Source organism: Oncorhynchus masou, chromosome 31 (assembly GCF_036934945.1).
Source record: "Oncorhynchus masou masou isolate Uvic2021 chromosome 31, UVic_Omas_1.1, whole genome shotgun sequence".
Taxonomy (NCBI): Eukaryota; Metazoa; Chordata; class Actinopteri; order Salmoniformes; family Salmonidae; genus Oncorhynchus; species Oncorhynchus masou.
This window is the reverse complement of record NC_088242.1, coordinates 91056712-91074259: the sequence shown is the minus strand read 5'-3', so window position 1 is coordinate 91074259 and position 17548 is coordinate 91056712. Positions and strand designations below refer to the sequence as shown.

Sequence of the window (17548 nt, the reverse complement as noted above, 5' to 3'; positions counted from 1 at the left end):
TAGATTTCACACAGAGAGAGAGAGAGAGAGAGAGAGAGAGAGGGGGAGAGAGAGAGAGAGAGAGATAATATTCTGTAGCTCTGTCTCCAGGGTCATATAGGGAGTGGCCTTGGTTCTGGGGAGGAGGAGAATGGTGGCCAAAGGCAAGCGTCAGCCGGCACCCACTTGGGAAGGACAGGTTTGGAGAGTAGGAGGTGTAGACCTTGTTCAGGCCCAAAACCATGACCCCTGATTCTTCCACTGGTGATTCTGTTCCAAGGGTTGACTATAGCCAACTGGCTTCATTACAGCAGGAATAAGATGGATGAGCACCTTTCTAGAGGGTTATGGCCTGGGGGCTGGAGGGTATGGCCTGGGGGCTAGAGGGTATGGCCTGGGGGCTGGAGGGTATGGCCTGGGGGCTAGAGGGTATGGCCTGGGGGCTAGAGGGTATGGCCTGGGGGCTGGAGGGTATGGCCTGGGGGCTAGAGGGTATGGCCTGGGGGCTAGAGGGTATGGCCTGGGGGCTGGAGGGTATTGCCTGGGAGGTATGGGCTAGGGGCTGGAGAGTATGGCCTGGGGGCTGGAGGGTATGGCCTGGGGGTATGGGCTAGGGGCTGGAGAGTATGGCCTGGGGGCTGGAGGGTATGGCCTGGGGGTATGGGCTAGGGGCTGGAGAGTATGGCCTGGGGGCTGGAGGGTATGGCCTGGGGGGTATGGGCTAGGGGCTGGAGAGTATGGCCTGGGGGCTGGATGGTATGGCCTGGTGGCTGGAGAGTATGGCCTGGGGGCTGAAGGGTATGCGCTGGGGGCTGGAGGGTTTGCGCTCGGGGCTGGAGGGTATGGCCTGGGGGCTGGAGGGTATGGCCTGGTAGCTAGAGGGTATGGGCTGGGGGCTGGAGGGTATGGCCTGGGGGATGGGCTGGGGGCTGGAGGGTATGCGCTCGGGGCTAGAGGGTATGCGCTGGGGGCTAGAAGGTATGGCCTGGGGGCTGGAGAGTATGGCCTGGGGGATGGAGGGGATGGGCTGGGGACTGGAAGGTATGGGCTAGGGGCTGGAAGGTATGGCCTGGGGGCTGGAAGGTATGGCCTGGGGGCTGGAGGATATGGCCTGGGGGCTGGAGGGTTTGGGCTAGGGGCTAGAAGGTATGGCCTGGGGGCTGGAAGGTATGACCTGTGGGCTGGGGGGTACGGGCTAGTGGTGTGGTGGAAGGAGTTATGCTCAAGTGAGCCTGAAGAATGCCAAGGATCTTTCTAAAGGACATGTAGCCTGGGGTCCTCCTCCCCCTCCTCCTCCTCCTTCTCCTCTCCATCTCCCAGGATAAAAAAAAAGATTTGATGCAGCTGGGCCGCTCTCCTCCATCTCTCTCTCTGTCTCTCTCTGTCTCTCTCTGTCTCTGTCTGTCTCTCTCTCTCTCTCTCTCTCTCTCTTTCTCTCTCTCTCTCTCCCTCATTCTCTCGCTCTCCCACCCTCTCTGCCTCCCTCGCCCTCACTCAGTCCCTATTGGAGTTGGCGACGTGTTTAGGCAACAGGTGCTCAGGCAAAAGGTCCTGCATTTAGAAGGCATGGCAATTAGCCATAATGGCTTCAATTTTGTCCCTGCCTTGCGTCATGGCTTTGATGGCCTGGCCTCTGATTGAGACGGCTGGGGGGAATACCACAGACTTTTCATCTCTAATTGGTTCAAGGAGGCAGGGAAAGGGAGGGGTTGAACAGTAAACAACTGAAAACTGCATCCAAAAATGCACCCTATTCCCTATCACTACTTAGACCAGAGAGATATGGGCACTGGTCAAAAGTAGTGCACTATGTAAGGCAGCGTTTCCCAAACATTGTTTCCCCAGCGTTTCCCAAGGAGTGCATGTTTTGCTTTTTGCCCTAACAATACACAGTTGATTCAAATTATCAAAGCTTGGCTATTAGCTGTGTAGTGTTAGGGGGAAGAAAAGAAAAACGTGCACCCCATAGGGGGCCAGAGGACCGAGTTTGGGAATCACTGATGTAGGGAATAGGGTGTCATTTGGGACACGGACAAGCCAATGATGTCAGGACCATGGGGTCATGGCTTGTACGTTCCGTTTGGGTCATGTTCTTCCTTCATGTAAGTGTCTGCTTGTTTGTCTTGTTAACATTTTGAAGCGATAATGAAGGATTTGACAGCTTTCTCATCCTGCCACTGTTCGTTGTAAACAAATTGTTAGAGTTTGAGGCAGGTAATTAAAGATGGATATTATGAAGGTGGACCGGTACAGGGTGGACTGGTACAGGGTGGACTGGTATAGGGTGGACTGGTACAGGGTGGGCAGGTACAGGGTGGACTGGTACAGAGTGGGCAGGTACAGGGTGGACTGGTACAGAGTGGGCAGGTACAGGGTGGACTGGTACAGAGTGGGCAGGTACTGGGTGGACCGGTACAGGGTGGACTGGTACAGAGTGGGCAGGTACTGGGTGGACTGGTATAGGGTGGACTGGTACAGGGTGGGCAGGTACAGGGTGGACTGGTACAGAGTGGGCAGGTACAGGGTGGACTGGTACAGAGTGGGCAGGTACAGGGTGGACTGGTACAGAGTGGGCAGGTACTGGGTGGACCGGTACAGGGTGGACTGGTATAGGGTGGACTGGTACAGGGTGGGCAGGTACAGGGTGGACTGGTACAGAGTGGGCAGGTACTGGGTGGACCGGTACAGGGTGGACTGGTACAGAGTGGGCAGGTACAGGGTGGGCAGGTACAGGGTGGACTGGTACAGAGTGGGCAGGTACTGGGTGGACTGGTACAGGGTGGACTGGTACAGGGTGGACCGGTACAGGGTGGACTGGTACAGGGTGGACTGGTACAGGGTGGACTGGTACAGGGTGGACTGGTACAGGGTGGACCGGTACAGGGTGGACCGGTACAGGGTGGACTGGTACAGGGTGGACTGGTACAGGGTGGACCGGTACAGGGTGGACTGGTACAGGGTGGACTGGTACAGGGTGGACTGGTACAGGGTGGACTGGTACAGGGTGGACTGGTACAGGGTGGACTGGTACAGGGTGGACTGGTACAGGGTGGACTGGTACTGGGTGGACCGGTACAGGGTGGACTGGTACAGGGTGGACTGGTACAGGGTGGACTGGTACAGGGTGGGCAGGTACTGGGTGGACCGGTACAGGGTGGACTGGTACAGGGTGGACCGGTACAGGGTGGACCGGTACAGGGTGGACTGGTACAGGGTGGACTGGTACAGGGTGGACTGGTACAGGGTGGACCGGTACAGGGTGGGCAGGTACAGGGTGGACTGGTACAGGGTGGACTGGTACAGGGTGGACTGGTACAGGGTGGACTGGTACAGGGTGGACTGGTACAGGGTGGACCAGTACAGGGTGGACCGGTACAGGGTGGACCGGTACAGGGTGGACTGGTACAGGGTGGGCAGGTACAGGGTGGACCGGTACAGGGTGGACTGGTACAGGGTGGACCGGTACAGAGTGGGCAGGTACTGGGTGGACCGGTACAGGGTGGACTGGTACAGAGTGGGCAGGTACTGGGTGGACCGGTACAGGGTGGACTGGTACAGGGTGGGCAGGTACTGGGTGGACCGGTACAGGGTGGGCAGGTACTGGGTGGACTGGTACAGGGTGGACCGGTACAGGGTGGACTGGTACAGGGTGGACCGGTACAGGGTGGACCGGTACAGGGATGTGAACATCAGGGGGTCTACAGTGCAAGGCCCAGAGGATACGTGGGTCTACATTGCAAGGCCCAGAGGATACGTGGGTCTACTTTGCAGGGCCCAGAGGATACGGGGGTCTATAGTGCAGGGCCCAGAGGATACGGGGGTCTATAGTGCAGGGCCCAGACGATACGGTGATTGTGCTGATGACTGTCATGGAACTCCACTTAAGTCCCTGAGAAAAGAGAGAGAGAAAGAGAGAGAGAGAGAGAGAGAGAGAGAGAGAGAGAGATATATATATATATATAAAGAGATATATATATATATAAAGAGATATATATATATAAAGAGATATATATATATAAAGAGATATATATATATAAAGAGATAGAAGGAGAGAGATAGAAGGAGAGAGATAGAGTCATGTTCCTCCCTCTGTGTATCTTCAATGGGCTTATCTGCCAGCAACGTGTCTCTTTGTGGTCCCAAGCTGAGGACTGAGAAAGGCATCCCAGCCAGCGTAGAGACACTCCGCAGCGGGCAGAGCAGAGCCGAGCTAAGGGGTGGGGTGGGACCACCTGTTTAGCAGTCTTTACTGTGGTATTATGCGGGCACACAAAGAAGGCCAGGGCTAACGGGGTGCACAGAGCTTCAGGAGAGTGAGTGTTACATACCCTCCACTCCCATTCCTCCTGGCCCGCTCCCCAGGACCCCCTCCTCCACCCTCCATCCCCCCCCCCCACCTTTATTAACCAGGTAGGCTAGTTGAGAACAAGTTCTCATTTACAACTGCGACCTGGGCAAGATAAAGCAAGGCAGTGTGAACCTCCAACCCCCTGGTCCAATCCCCAGAATACCCTCCTTTCCCCTGCATGGTTCCTTTCCCCTGCATGATTCCTTTCCCCTGCATGATTCCTTTCCCCTGCCTGGTTCCTTTCCCCTGCATGGTTCCTTTCCCCTGCCTGATTCCTTTCCCCTGCATGATTCCTTTCCCCTGCATGATTCCTTTCCCCTGCCTGGTTCCTTTCCCCTGCATGGTTCCTTTCCCCTGCATGGTTCCTTTCCCCTGCCTGATTCCTTTCCCCTGCCTGGTTCCTTTCCCCTGCCTGATTCCTTTCCCTGCCTGATTCCTTTCCCCTGCCTGGTTCCTTTCCCCTGCATGGTTCCTTTCCCTGCCTGGTTCCTTTCCCTGCCTGATTCCTTTCCCCTGCCTGATTCCTTTCCCCTGCCTGGTTCCTTTCCCCTGCATGGTTCCTTTCCCCTGCCTGATTCCTTTCCCCTGCCTGATTCCTTTCCCTGCATGATTCCTTTCCCCTGCATGGTTCCTTTCCCCTGCCTGGTTCCTTTCCCCTGCCTGATTCCTTTCCCCTGCCTGATTCCTTTCCCCTGCCTGGTTCCTTTCCCCTGCATGGTTCCTTTCCCCTGCCTGATTCCTTTCCCCTGCCTGATTCCTTTCCCCTGCATGATTCCTTTCCCCTGCATGGTTCCTTTCCCCTGCCTGATTCCTTTCCCCTGCATGGTTCCTTTCCCCTGCATGATTCCTTTCCCCTGCCTGGTTCCTTTCCCCTGCCTGGTTCCTTTCCCCTGCCTGATTCCTTTCCCCTGCATGATTCCTTTCCCCTGCATGGTCTCTTTCCCCTGCCTGGTTCCTTTCCCCTGCCTGATTCCTTTCCCCTGCATGATTCCTTTCCCCTGCATGATTCCTTTCCCCTGCCTGGTTCCTTTCCCCTGCCTGGTTCCTTTCCCCTGCATGATTCCTTTCCCCTGCCTGGTTCCTTTCCCCTGCCTGGTTCCTTTCCCCTGCCTGGTTACTTTCCCCTGCCTGGTTCCTTTCCCCTGCCTGGTTCCTTTCCCCTGCATGATTCCTTTCCCCTGCCTGGTTCCTTTCCCCTGCCTGGTTCCTTTCCCCTGCCTGGTTCCTTTCCCCTGCCTGGTTCCTTTCCACTGCATGATTCCTTTCCCCTGCCTGATTCCTTTCCCTGCATGATTCCATTCCCCTTTTCCTTTCCCCTGCCTGGTTCCTTTCCCCTGCCTGGTTCCTTTCCCCTGCCTGGTTCCTTTCCCCTGCCTGATTCCTTTCCCCACCATTGTTCCTTTCCCCTGCATGCTTCCTTTCCCTCCCCTGCATGGTTCCTTTGCCCTGCATGGTTCCTTTCCTCTGCCTGGTTCCTTTGCCCTGCATGGTTCCTTTCCCCTGCCTGGTTCCTTTCCCCTGCATGATTCCTTTCCCCCCTGCATGGTTCCTTTCCCTGCCTGGTTCCTTTCACCTGCATGATTCCTTTCCCCTGCATGATTCCTTTCCCCTGCCTGGTTCCTTTCCCCTGCCTGGTTCCTTTCCCCTGCATGATTCCTTTCCCCTGCCTGGTTCCTTTCCCCTGCATGGTTCCTTTCCCCTGCCTGGTTCCTTTCCCCTGCATGATTCCTTTCCCCTGCATGATTCCTTTCCCCTGCCTGGTTCCTTTCCCCTGCCTGGTTCCTTTCCACTGCATGATTCCTTTCCCCTGCCTGATTCCTTTCCCCTGCATGATTCCATTCCCCTGCCTGGTTCCTTTCCCCTGCCTGGTTCCTTTCCCCTGCCTGGTTCCTTTCCCCTGCCTGATTCCTTTCCCCTGCATGGTTCCTTTCCCCTGCATGGTTCCTTTCCCCTCCCTGCATGGTTCCTTTGCCCTGCATGGTTCCTTTCCTCTGCCTGGTTCCTTTGCCCTGCATGGTTCCTTTCCCCTGCCTGGTTCCTTTCCCCTGCATGATTCCTTTCCCCTCCCTGCATGGTTCCTTTCCCCTGCCTGGTTCCTTTCACCTGCATGATTCCTTTCCCCTGCATGATTCCTTTCCCCTGCCTGGTTCCTTTCCCCTGCCTGGTTCCTTTCCCCTGCATGATTCCTTTCCCCTGCATGATTCCTTTCCCCTGCCTGGTTCCTTTCCCCTGCCTGATTCCTTTCCCCTGCATGATTCCGTTCCCCTGCCTGGTTCCTTTCCCCTGCATGATTCCTTTCCCCTGCCTGGTTCCTTTCCCCTGCCTGGTTCCTTTCCCCTGCCTGGTTCCTTTCCCCTGCCTGGTTCCTTTCCCCTGCCTGGTTCCTTTCCCCTGCATGATACCTTTCCCCTGCCTGGTTCCTTTCCCCTGCCTGGTTCCTTTCCCCTGCCTGGTTCCTTTCCCCTGCCTGGTTCCTTTCCACTGCATGATTCCTTTCCCCTGCCTGATTCCTTTCCCCTGCATGATTCCATTCCCCTGCCTGGTTCCTTTCCCCTGCCTGGTTCCTTTCCCCTGCCTGGTTCCTTTCCCCTGCCTGGTTCCTTTCCCCTGCCTGATTCCTTTCCCCTGCATGGTTCCTTTCCCCTGCATGGTTCCTTTCCCCTCCCTGCATGGTTCCTTTGCCCTGCATGGTTCCTTTCCTCTGCCTGGTTCCTTTGCCCTGCATGGTTCCTTTCCCCTGCCTGGTTCCTTTCCCCTGCATGATTCCTTTCCCCTCCCTGCATGGTTCCTTTCCCCTGCCTGGTTCCTTTCACCTGCATGATTCCTTTCCCCTGCATGATTCCTTTCCCCTGCCTGGTTCCTTTCCCCTGCCTGGTTCCTTTCCCCTGCATGATTCCTTTCCCCTGCCTGGTTCCTTTCCCCTGCATGGTTCCTTTCCCCTGCCTGGTTCCTTTCCCCTGCATGATTCCTTTCCCCTGCATGATTCCTTTCCCCTGCCTGGTTCCTTTCCCCTGCCTGGTTCCTTTCCACTGCATGATTCCTTTCCCCTGCATGGTTCCTTTCCCCTGCATGATTCCTTTCCCCTGCATGATTCCTTTCCCCTGCATGGTTCCTTTCCCCTGCATGATTCCTTTCCCCTGCATGATTCCTTTCCCCTGCCTGGTTCCTTTCCCCTGCCTGGTTCCTTTCCCCTGCATGATTCCTTTCCCCTGCCTGGTTCCTTTCCCCTGCCTGGTTCCTTTCCCCTGCCTGGTTCCTTTCCCCTGCCTGGTTCCTTTCCCCTGCCTGGTTCCTTTCCACTGCATGATTCCTTTCCCCTGCCTGATTCCTTTCCCCTGCATGATTCCATTCCCCTGCCTGGTTCCTTTCCCCTGCCTGGTTCCTTTCCCCTGCCTGGTTCCTTTCCCCTGCCTGGTTCCTTTCCCCTGCATGGTTCCTTTCCCCTGCCTGGTTCCTTTCCCCTGCATGATTCCTTTCCCCTGCATGGTTCCTTTCCCCTGCCTGGTTCCTTTCCCCTGCATGATTCCTTTCCCCTGCATGATTCCTTTCCTCTGCATGGTTCCTTTCCCCTGCCTGGTTCCTTTCCCCTGCCTGGTTCCTTTCCCCTGCATGATTCCTTTCCCCTGCATGATTCCTTTCCCCTGCATGATTCCTTTCCCCTGCATGATTCCTTTCCCCTGCATGATTCCTTTCCCCTGCATGATTCCTTTCCCCTGCATGATTCCTTTCCCCTGCCTGGTTCCTTTCCCCTGCCTGGTTCCTTTCCCCTGCATGATTCCTTTCCCCTGCCTGGTTCCTTTCCCCTGCCTGGTTCCTTTCCCCTGCCTGGTTCCTTTCCCCTGCCTGGTTCCTTTCCCCTGCCTGGTTCCTTTCCACTGCATGATTCCTTTCCCTTGCCTGATTCCTTTCCCCTGCATGATTCCATTCCCCTGCCTGGTTCCTTTCCCCTGCCTGGTTCCTTTCCCCTGCCTGGTTCCTTTCCCCTGCCTGGTTCCTTTCCCCTGCCTGATTCCTTTCCCCTGCCTGATTCCTTTCCCCTGCATGGTTCCTTTCCCCTGCATGGTTCCTTTCCCCTCCCTGCATGGTTCCTTTGCCCTGCATGGTTCCTTTCCCCTGCCTGGTTCCTTTCCCCTGCATGGTTCCTTTCCCCTCCCTGCATGGTTCCTTTGCCCTGCATGGTTCCTTTCCCCTGCCTGGTTCCTTTCCCCTGCATGGTTCCTTTCCCCTCCCTGCATGGTTCCTTTGCCCTGCATGGTTCCTTTCCCCTGCCTGGTTCCTTTCCCCTGCATGGTTCCTTTCCCCTGCCTGCATGGTTCCTTTCCCCTGCCTGGTTCCTTTCCCCTGCATGGTTCCTTTCCCCTGCCTGATTCCTTTCCCCTGCCTGATTCCTTTCCCCTGCCTGTTTCCTTTCCCCTCCCTGCATGGTTCCTTTCCCCTGCCTGGTTCCTTTCCCCTGCCTGATTCCTTTCCCCTGTCTGATTCCTTTCCCCTGCATGATTCCTTTCCCCTGCCTGGTTCCTTTCCCCTGCATGATTCCTTTCCCCTGCCTGATTCCTTTCCCCTGCATGATTCCTTTCCCCTGCCTGGTTCCTTTCCCCTGCATGATTCCTTTCCCCTGCCTGATTCCTTTCCCCTGCATGATTCCTTTCCCCTGCATGGTTCCTTTCCCCTGCCTGGTTCCTTTCCCCTGCATGATTCCTTTCCCCTGCCTGGTTCCTTTCCCCTGCATGATTCCTTTCCCCTGCCTGATTCCTTTCCCCTGCATGATTCCTTTCCCCTGCATGGTTCCTTTCCCCTGCCTGGTTCCTTTCCCCTGCATGGTTCCTTTCCCCTCCCTGCATGGTTCCTTTGCCCTGCATGGTTCCTTTCCCCTGCCTGGTTCCTTTCCCCTGCATGGTTCCTTTCCCCTCCCTGCATGGTTCCTTTGCCCTGCATGGTTCCTTTCCCCTGCCTGGTTCCTTTCCCCTGCATGGTTCCTTTCCCCTGCCTGCATGGTTCCTTTCCCCTGCCTGGTTCCTTTCCCCTGCATGGTTCCTTTCCCCTGCCTGATTCCTTTCCCCTCCCTGCATGGTTCCTTTCCCCTGCCTGGTTCCTTTCCCCTGCCTGATTCCTTTCCCCTGTCTGATTCCTTTCCCCTGCATGATTCCTTTCACCTGCCTGGTTCCTTTCCCCTGCATGATTCCTTTCCCCTGCCTGGTTCCTTTCCCCTGCATGATTCCTTTCCCCTGCCTGATTCCTTTCCCCTGCATGATTCCTTTCCCCTGCCTGGTTCCTTTCCCCTGCATGATTCCTTTCCCCTGCCTGATTCCTTTCCCCTGCATGATTCCTTTCCCCTGCATGGTTCCTTTCCCCTGCCTGGTTCCTTTCCCCTGCATGATTCCTTTCCCCTGCCGGATTCCTTTCCCCTGCATGATTCCTTTCCCCTGCATGGTTCCTTTCCCCTGCATGATTCCTTTCCCCTGCATGATTCCTTTCCCCTGCCTGATTCCTTTCCCCTGCCTGATTCCTTTCCCCTGCCTGGTTCCTTTCCCCTGCATGATTCGTTTCCCCTGCATGGTTCCTTTCCCCTGCCTGATTCCTTTCCCCTGCATGATTCCTTTCCCCTGCATGATTCCTTTCCCCTGCCTGATTCCTTTCCCCTGCCTGGTTCCTTTCCCCTGCCTGGTTCCTTTCCCCTGCATGGTTCCTTTCCCCTGCCTGATTCCTTTCCCCTGCATGATTCCTTTCCCCTGCCTGGTTCCTTTCCCCTGCATGATTCCTTTCCCTTGCCTGAATCCTTTCCCCTTGCCTGGTTCCTTTCCCCTGAATGATTCCTTTCCCCTACCTGATTCCTTTCCCCTGCATGATTCCTTTCCCCTGCCTGATTCCTTTCCCCTGCATGATTCCTTTCCCCTGCCTGATTCCTTTCCCCTGCATTATTCCTTTCCCCTGCATGATTCCTTTCCCCTTCCTGATTCCTTTCCCCTGCCTGGTTCCTTTCCCCTGCATGATTCCTTTCCCCTGCATGATTCCTTTCCCCTGCCTGGTTCCTTTCCCCTGCCTGGTTCCTTTCCCCTGCCTGGTTCCTTTCCCCTGCCTGGTTCCTTTCCCCTGCATGGTTCTTTTCCCCTGCCTGATTCCTTTCCCCTGCATGATTCCTTTCCCCTGCCTGGTTCCTTTCCCCTGCCTGATTCCTTTCCCCTGCCTGGTTCCTTTCCCCTGCATGATTCCTTTCCCCTGCATGATTCCTTTCCCCTTCCTGATTCCTTTCCCCTGCCTGATTCCTTTCCCCTGCCTGGTTCCTTTCCCCTGCCTGATTCCTTTCCCCTGCCTGGTTCCTTTCCCCTGCCTGGGTCCTTTCCCCTGCATGGTCTCTTTCCCCTGCATGGTTCTTTTCCCCTGCCTGGGTCCTTTCCCCTGCATGGTCTCTTTCCCCTGCATGATTCCTTTCCCCTTCCTGATTCCTTTCCCCTGCCTGATTCCTTTCCCCTGCCTGGTTCCTTTCCCCTGCCTGATTCCTTTCCCCTGCATGATTCCTTTCCCCTGCCTGGTTCCTTTCCCCTGCATGATTCCTTTCCCTTGCCTGAATCCTTTCCCCTTGCCTGGTTCCTTTCCCCTGAATGATTCCTTTCCCCTACCTGATTCCTTTCCCCTGCATGATTCCTTTCCCCTGCCTGATTCCTTTCCCCTGCCTGATTCCTTTCCCCTGCCTGGTTCCTTTCCCCTGCCTGGGTCCTTTCCCCTGCATGGTCTCTTTCCCCTGCATGGTTCCTTTCCCCTGCCTGATTCCTTTCCCCTGCATGATTCCTTTCCCCTGCCTGATTCCTTTCCCCTGCATGATTCCTTTCCCCTGCCTGATTCCTTTCCCCTGCCTGATTCCTTTCCCCTGCATGGTTCCTTTCCCCTGCCTGCATGGTTCCTTTCCCCTGCCTGGTTCCTTTCCCCTGCATGGTTCCTTTCCCCTGCCTTATTCCTTTCCCCTGCCTGATTCCTTTCCCCTCCCTGCATGGTTCCTTTCCCCTGCCTGGTTCCTTTCCCCTGCCTGATTCCTTTCCCCTGTCTGATTCCTTTCCCCTGCATGATTCCTTTCCCCTGCCTGGTTCCTTTCCCCTGCATGATTCCTTTCCCCTGCCTGATTCCTTTCCCCTGCATGATTCCTTTCCCCTGCCTGGTTCCTTTCCCCTGCATGATTCCTTTCCCCTGCCTGATTCCTTTCCCCTGCATGATTCCTTTCCCCTGCATGGTTCCTTTCCCCTGCCTGGTTCCTTTCCCCTGCATGATTCCTTTCCCCTGCCGGATTCCTTTCCCCTGCATGATTCCTTTCCCCTGCATGGTTCCTTTCCCCTGCATGATTCCTTTCCCCTGCATGGTTCCTTTCCCCTGCCTGATTCCTTTCCCCTGCCTGATTCCTTTCCCCTGCCTGGTTCCTTTCCCCTGCATGATTCGTTTCCCCTGCATGGTTCCTTTCCCCTGCCTGATTCCTTTCCCCTGCATGATTCCTTTCCCCTGCATGATTCCTTTCCCCTGCCTGATTCCTTTCCCCTGCCTGGTTCCTTTCCCCTGCCTGGTTCCTTTCCCCTGCATGGTTCCTTTCCCCTGCCTGATTCCTTTCCCCTGCATGATTCCTTTCCCCTGCCTGATTCCTTTCCCCTGCATGGTTCCTTTCCCCTGCCTGCATGGTTCCTTTCCCCTGCCTGGTTCCTTTCCCCTTGCCTGGTTCCTTTCCCCTGAATGATTCCTTTCCCCTGCCTGATTCCTTTCCCCTGCATGATTCCTTTCCCCTGCCTGGTTCATTTCCCCTGCCTGATTCCTTTCCCCTGCCTGGTTCCTTTCCCCTGCATGATTCCTTTCCCCTGCATGATTCCTTTCCCCTTCCTGATTCCTTTCCCCTGCCTGATTCCTTTCCCCTGCCTGGTTCCTTTCCCCTGCCTGATTCCTTTCCCCTGCCTGGTTCCTTTCCCCTGCCTGATTCCTTTCCCCTGCCTGGTTCCTTTCCCCTGCCTGGGTCCTTTCCCCTGCATGGTCTCTTTCCCCTGCATGGTTCCTTTCCCCTGCCTGGGTCCTTTCCCCTGCATGGTCTCTTTCCCCTGCATGGTTCCTTTCCCCTGCCTGGTTCCTTTCCCCTGCCTGATTCCTTTCCCCTGCCTGGTTCCTTTCCCCTGCCTGATTCCTTTCCCCTGCATGATTCCTTTCCCCTGCCTGGTTCCTTTCCCCTGCCTGGTTCCTTTCCCCTGCCTGGTTCCTTTCCCCTGCATGGTTCCTTTCCCCTGCCTGGTTCCTTTCCCCTGCCTGGGTCCTTTCCCCTGCATGGTCTCTTTCCCCTGCATGGTTCCTTTCCCCTGCCTGGGTCCTTTCCCCTGCATGGTCTCTTTCCCCTGCATGGTTCCTTTCCCCTGCCTGGGTCCTTTCCCCTGCATGGTCTCTTTCCCCTGCATGATTCCTTTCCCCTGCCTGGTTCCTTTCCCCTGCCTGATTCCTTTCCCCTGCATGATTCCTTTCCCCTGCATGGTCTCTTTCCCCTGCATGGTTCCTTTCCCCTGCCTGGGTCCTTTCCCCTGCATGGTCTCTTTCCCCTGCATGATTCCTTTCCCCTGCCTGGTTCCTTTCCCCTGCCTGATTCCTTTCCCCTGCATGATTCCTTTCCCCTGCCTGGTTCCTTTCCCCTGCCTGGTTCCTTTCCCCTGCCTGATTCCTTTCCCCTGCATGATTCCTTTCCCCTGCCTGGTTCCTTTCCCCTGCCTGGTTCCTTTCCCCTGCCTGGTTCCTTTCCCCTGCATGGTTCCTTTCCCCTGCCTGATTCCTTTCCCCTGCATGATTCCTTTCCCCTGCCTGGTTCCTTTCCCCTGCATGATTCCTTTCCCTTGCCTGAATCCTTTCCCCTTGCCTGGTTCCTTTCCCCTGAATGATTCCTTTCCCCTACCTGATTCCTTTCCCCTGCATGGTTCCTTTCCCCTGCCTGGTTCCTTTCCCCTGCATTGTTCCTTTCCCCTGCCTGGTTCCTTTCCCCTGCCTGATTCCCTTCCCCTGCATGTTTCCGTGCCATATGGCCGCCAGCGCCCCTTTAAGACTGCCTTTCACATCTACAACAGCCCCTCTGAATGCCACAACACCACGGTCACACACTCACTACCTGGTCCCACGCTCAAACAGTGCTCCCACCGGCAGTTGGTGACAGCGAGTAGGTCAGCGTGAGAGTCATGAGAGACGATCATGATAACAGAGTCTTCTTGTAACTCCCAAACCTGTATAACTACTGGCTTTAAGAACGGTTTCTGTTGTCAGACTCCGTGAGACACCATGGGTCCATTCCATTAATAACTAGTTTCTCCTTAAATATACACTCATTCCCTACTTCCTTCAAATATTGTATAAAGACATTGGAATAGTGAAGGCATGGGCTAGTGTGAGTTTCCACCATATTTCTAATACCAGCGAATAAGGGATATAGCAGTTTGTCTCAAGTAGAAGATGACAAATCTAGCAACATTGTAATAGATGAAGACTATGTGGTCCTGTGTGGCTCAGCTGGTACCACATAACACTTACAACGCCAGGATTGTGAGTTCAATTCACACAGGGGATCTGTATGAAAAAGTAAAGAAATGTTTACACTCACTACTGTAATTTGCTCTGGATAAGAGCATCTGCTAAATGACAGCTGTGTACCCAGCTAGCACATAATGTTCTGAGGACCGCTTGTAGCTTGGTGAGAGTGTGGTTTTCCTATGGTTATTTTGCATACAACTTTCTAGGAATGGTGCAGTACAGTTGCTTGGCTTTGGAACGTTCTCAGCATTGCATTACACAGTAGTCACCAACCCTTTCTGACTCAAGATCACTTTCGGAGTCAAAAAGCAAGTCGAGATCTACCCCTCAGATAAAAAAATAAAATGTAAGCCTATACAAAATGAATCTGATACAAATAGTTCAGTAGGAATGATGTTTGTGCAGTATGCCTAATAACACACAATACATCATATTGGCTATGCTTGGCCTGCCAATATTGGTCTTCTCGGACCATATTATATTCAAAAACTCGAGCTTTGGTAACAAAATCGATCAGTTGTTGTGTCACTTGCGATTCACAGCTGAGCATAAATTGAAATCGTTGTATTTTATATTTTACTGCACTGGTGGTACCTGCATCCGATGGTCAGTCTCAGAGGAGGGAGACAGCAACAGAGGGTCCACCTCTCACGATCTCTGCTCTCTACTTCCCTCCGGAGAGACTGACCAGAGAGAGGGGACACTGTCTTCCACCTGAAGGAGAAACTGGAGACGCACCACATTATTTCTGCCTCATGAACAAATTCATGTTGTTCTTATGACCAGAATAGACATGATGATCTGCACGATAATCTGCTAAATATAAAAACACAGGCCTATCGAAACACTACTAATTTATTGCAGCTACAGTGGTGGTTGTAGCACTAGTGGAAGTAGGAAGAAGCACATCTTAGGTTTTGTAAGGTGTTGAATAAAAACAGTGTTGAAAGGGCTGAACAAAAATGTCAACATGAACTCACGCATACTAACACTTTGCTCTATTCTTTGACTGTCTCTCTGATCATGGATTTAAAAGTTATGAAATCTGATGTAGGCTAGCATAAACTTTTGAGCTATTTGATTGGCCAGCGCAGTAGGCGCACTGGTCCGCCAAGTAGGCGGAGTTTGTCCCTTCATACACCTTTCCTACGTGGCGAGCAGGGCTTCTGAATCAGGAGCACCTACCGCCAACAGCGCTAGACCAATTGAACGAAAATAGAAGTGCAAGGCTTTCATGTTGGTTTTTCTATCGAAATGTTTGGTGATTGACTAGGAATGTCTTGAAGATTGACCAGTTGGTACCCACTGCTTTAACAGAACGTTTCCTAAATGTTCAAACATGGTTACATTTAATTTCAATGCTGATAATGTTTTAGGAATGTTCTCCAACTGGTTTGGGAATGTTCTCAAATAGTTCAGAGAACGATAAGAAACATTGTTCTTCTTAGAGAAGTTGAGTACTTCAGCATAACGTTTCCTACAGGTTTCCTCGTGGTTCTATTTAAAGTCATGTTCTCAAATTGTTCTGAGAACATAAAAAAAACGCTACATAAAAATCACAAAAAAACCTAGCAAAGTTCAGAGAATGTTCTAATGTTATTTAAAAACAAACACATTCCATTCTCAGAATCAACTAAACTCTCTGTATCCTCTATGTTGTCAAGCGTGTTCAGGTCTGTTGGCGGTTCCCACTAATTGGCCACACCTGATCAGAACAAGTGCTTATTTCCTTTGAAATGGGGTCTGTTTGAATAGACTAAAATCAACAACTCTGTATGAGTGAAAAAAACATGGGATACCAACTCCATCCTGTTGGTGCTGTGGACTTATTCCATGACTCAACAGCAGAAATCATAGGTTTAAATCTCACTGATGCTGTGCTGCAATAAAAATACATGTATTTATGATTAATGCCTAAGCAAACTAATTTCCATGTGTCCTACCTTTGCTTAGATTTCAAATCAGTTAAGCCAAACTAAGGACTCTGTTTCCTATTTAGTCGACTTCTGCAATGTTTACCATGAATGCAGTCTCTGCTAATGCGGGACCATTGCCTTTAAATTTCAGTCACGCTGTAACGCTGAATTTCCGTGATACGGATTGAATAGAGCACTAAGCTAGCAGTGTAATTAAAAGTCTTATTGAAACATGTTCTCAGAAAGTTTAACCTACCAGGAAAACAATCAGGGAACCACAGTAAAATGTTCTCAGAACCTCCCTGCAACCTAAAAAATGAACGTTCCCTGACCATGCAAAATGTTCACTTCCGTTCTCAGAACGTTTAAAAAACGTATGGCTTTGTTCCCAGAACCAATGGAAAACCAAGAACATATGTTCCAACAACTTCCAAGGAACCAAATGTGCGAGCTGGGTAGTTAAATTGACAGAGTGAGAGAGTGAACGAGTGAAAGAGAGTTGCCCTCATCCCCAGATTCCTACCAGTTTTTATTTGATTTTAGACGCTTTGGCCCAAGCAAATTTTTCTACCCATTTATGATGTCAAATCAGATATGACCACAGCTACAGACTATAAAGTGTTTATCATAGCAACACCCTCACATTGGGTCTCCTGAGGAAAACATCACATTGTGATCACTATTACAGTGGCTAACAGTTTAGAAGGAAAAATGTCAAAATATTTGTTAGTTGAAAATATTGTTGATAGTTATTTTTTTATATTGTTATTTTACTTGGCCATATTTAAATACAGTTTGAGCTACTTTTATCCACCTTTTTGGCTATTCAATCATGTGGTTTGGGAAGAATATGCAGGCTACTGTAGTTGAGAAAATGGCTGCCCAACTGTCTTTTGCATAATGGCCAGACTTAGTTGTAGTTCCTCCATGAGAGGATATTCAAACAGCTGTGAGTCGTGGTCTGTGAGTAGAAGCGACCATTAATGATTGGTTAGTTTCCATTGTTGTCCTCTTTGTTGCCAGGCAGATTAATAGCTCTTCTTAGTTAATAATTCCAGCCCTGGTCATTTGTGGTCAGCTGATCCTCTGGTCCTGAGTCAGTCAATGTAATGACTCCATTACTACTTCCCTTTTCACTCCGGCCTTTAAAACTTATCAAGCAGTCTTTCTGCTGATGTGGGCTATTAGCCAAGTGAGGCTAGCATGTTGTTCAATCTCTGGGCCATTTTACAGGCCTCTATGTCCTCTATGTTACAGTCCGCTATTTCCTCAATGTCCTCTATGTTACAGTCCATTATGTTACAGTCCTCTATGTTACAGTCCTCTATGTCCCCTGTGTTACAATCCTCCATGTTACAGTCCACTATGTTACAGTCCTCCATGCCCTCTATGTTACAGGTCTCCAAACCTCTCTTTCAAAACGTCTCTATGTTACAGTCTTCTCTGTACTCTGTTACAGTCCACTATGTTTTCTATTTTAGAGTCCTCTATGTTACAGTTCTCTGTGTTACAGGCCTCTATGTCCTCTATGTTACAGGCCTTGATGTAATCTATATTACAGTCCTCTATGTTACAGTCCTGTATGTCCTCCATGTCCTCTATGTTACAGTCCTCTATGTTACTGTCCTCTATATTACAGTCCGCTCTGTCTTCCATGTTACTGTCCTCTGTGTTACAGTCCTCTATGTCCTCTATGTTACATTCCTTCATGATAAATTCCTCTATGTTACAGTCCTCTCTGTCCTCTATGTTACAGTCCTCTATGTCCTCTATGTTACAT

General features: G+C 52.3%; 1 protein-coding gene across 1 annotated transcript; it reads right to left on the bottom strand.

Annotated features, from left to right (window-relative positions):
* Nucleotides 1-316: 316 nt before the first annotated feature.
* Nucleotides 317-17150, bottom strand: LOC135525056 (adhesive plaque matrix protein-like). The gene is made up of 4 exons (XM_064952821.1): nt 17000-17150; nt 2231-3677; nt 722-1013; nt 317-562 (listed from the first exon to the last, which is right to left on the bottom strand). Exons 1-4 carry the CDS (start codon nt 17148-17150, stop codon nt 317-319), a joined length of 2136 nt encoding a protein of 711 aa, XP_064808893.1.
* Between the last annotated feature and the right edge of the window lie 398 nt (nt 17151-17548).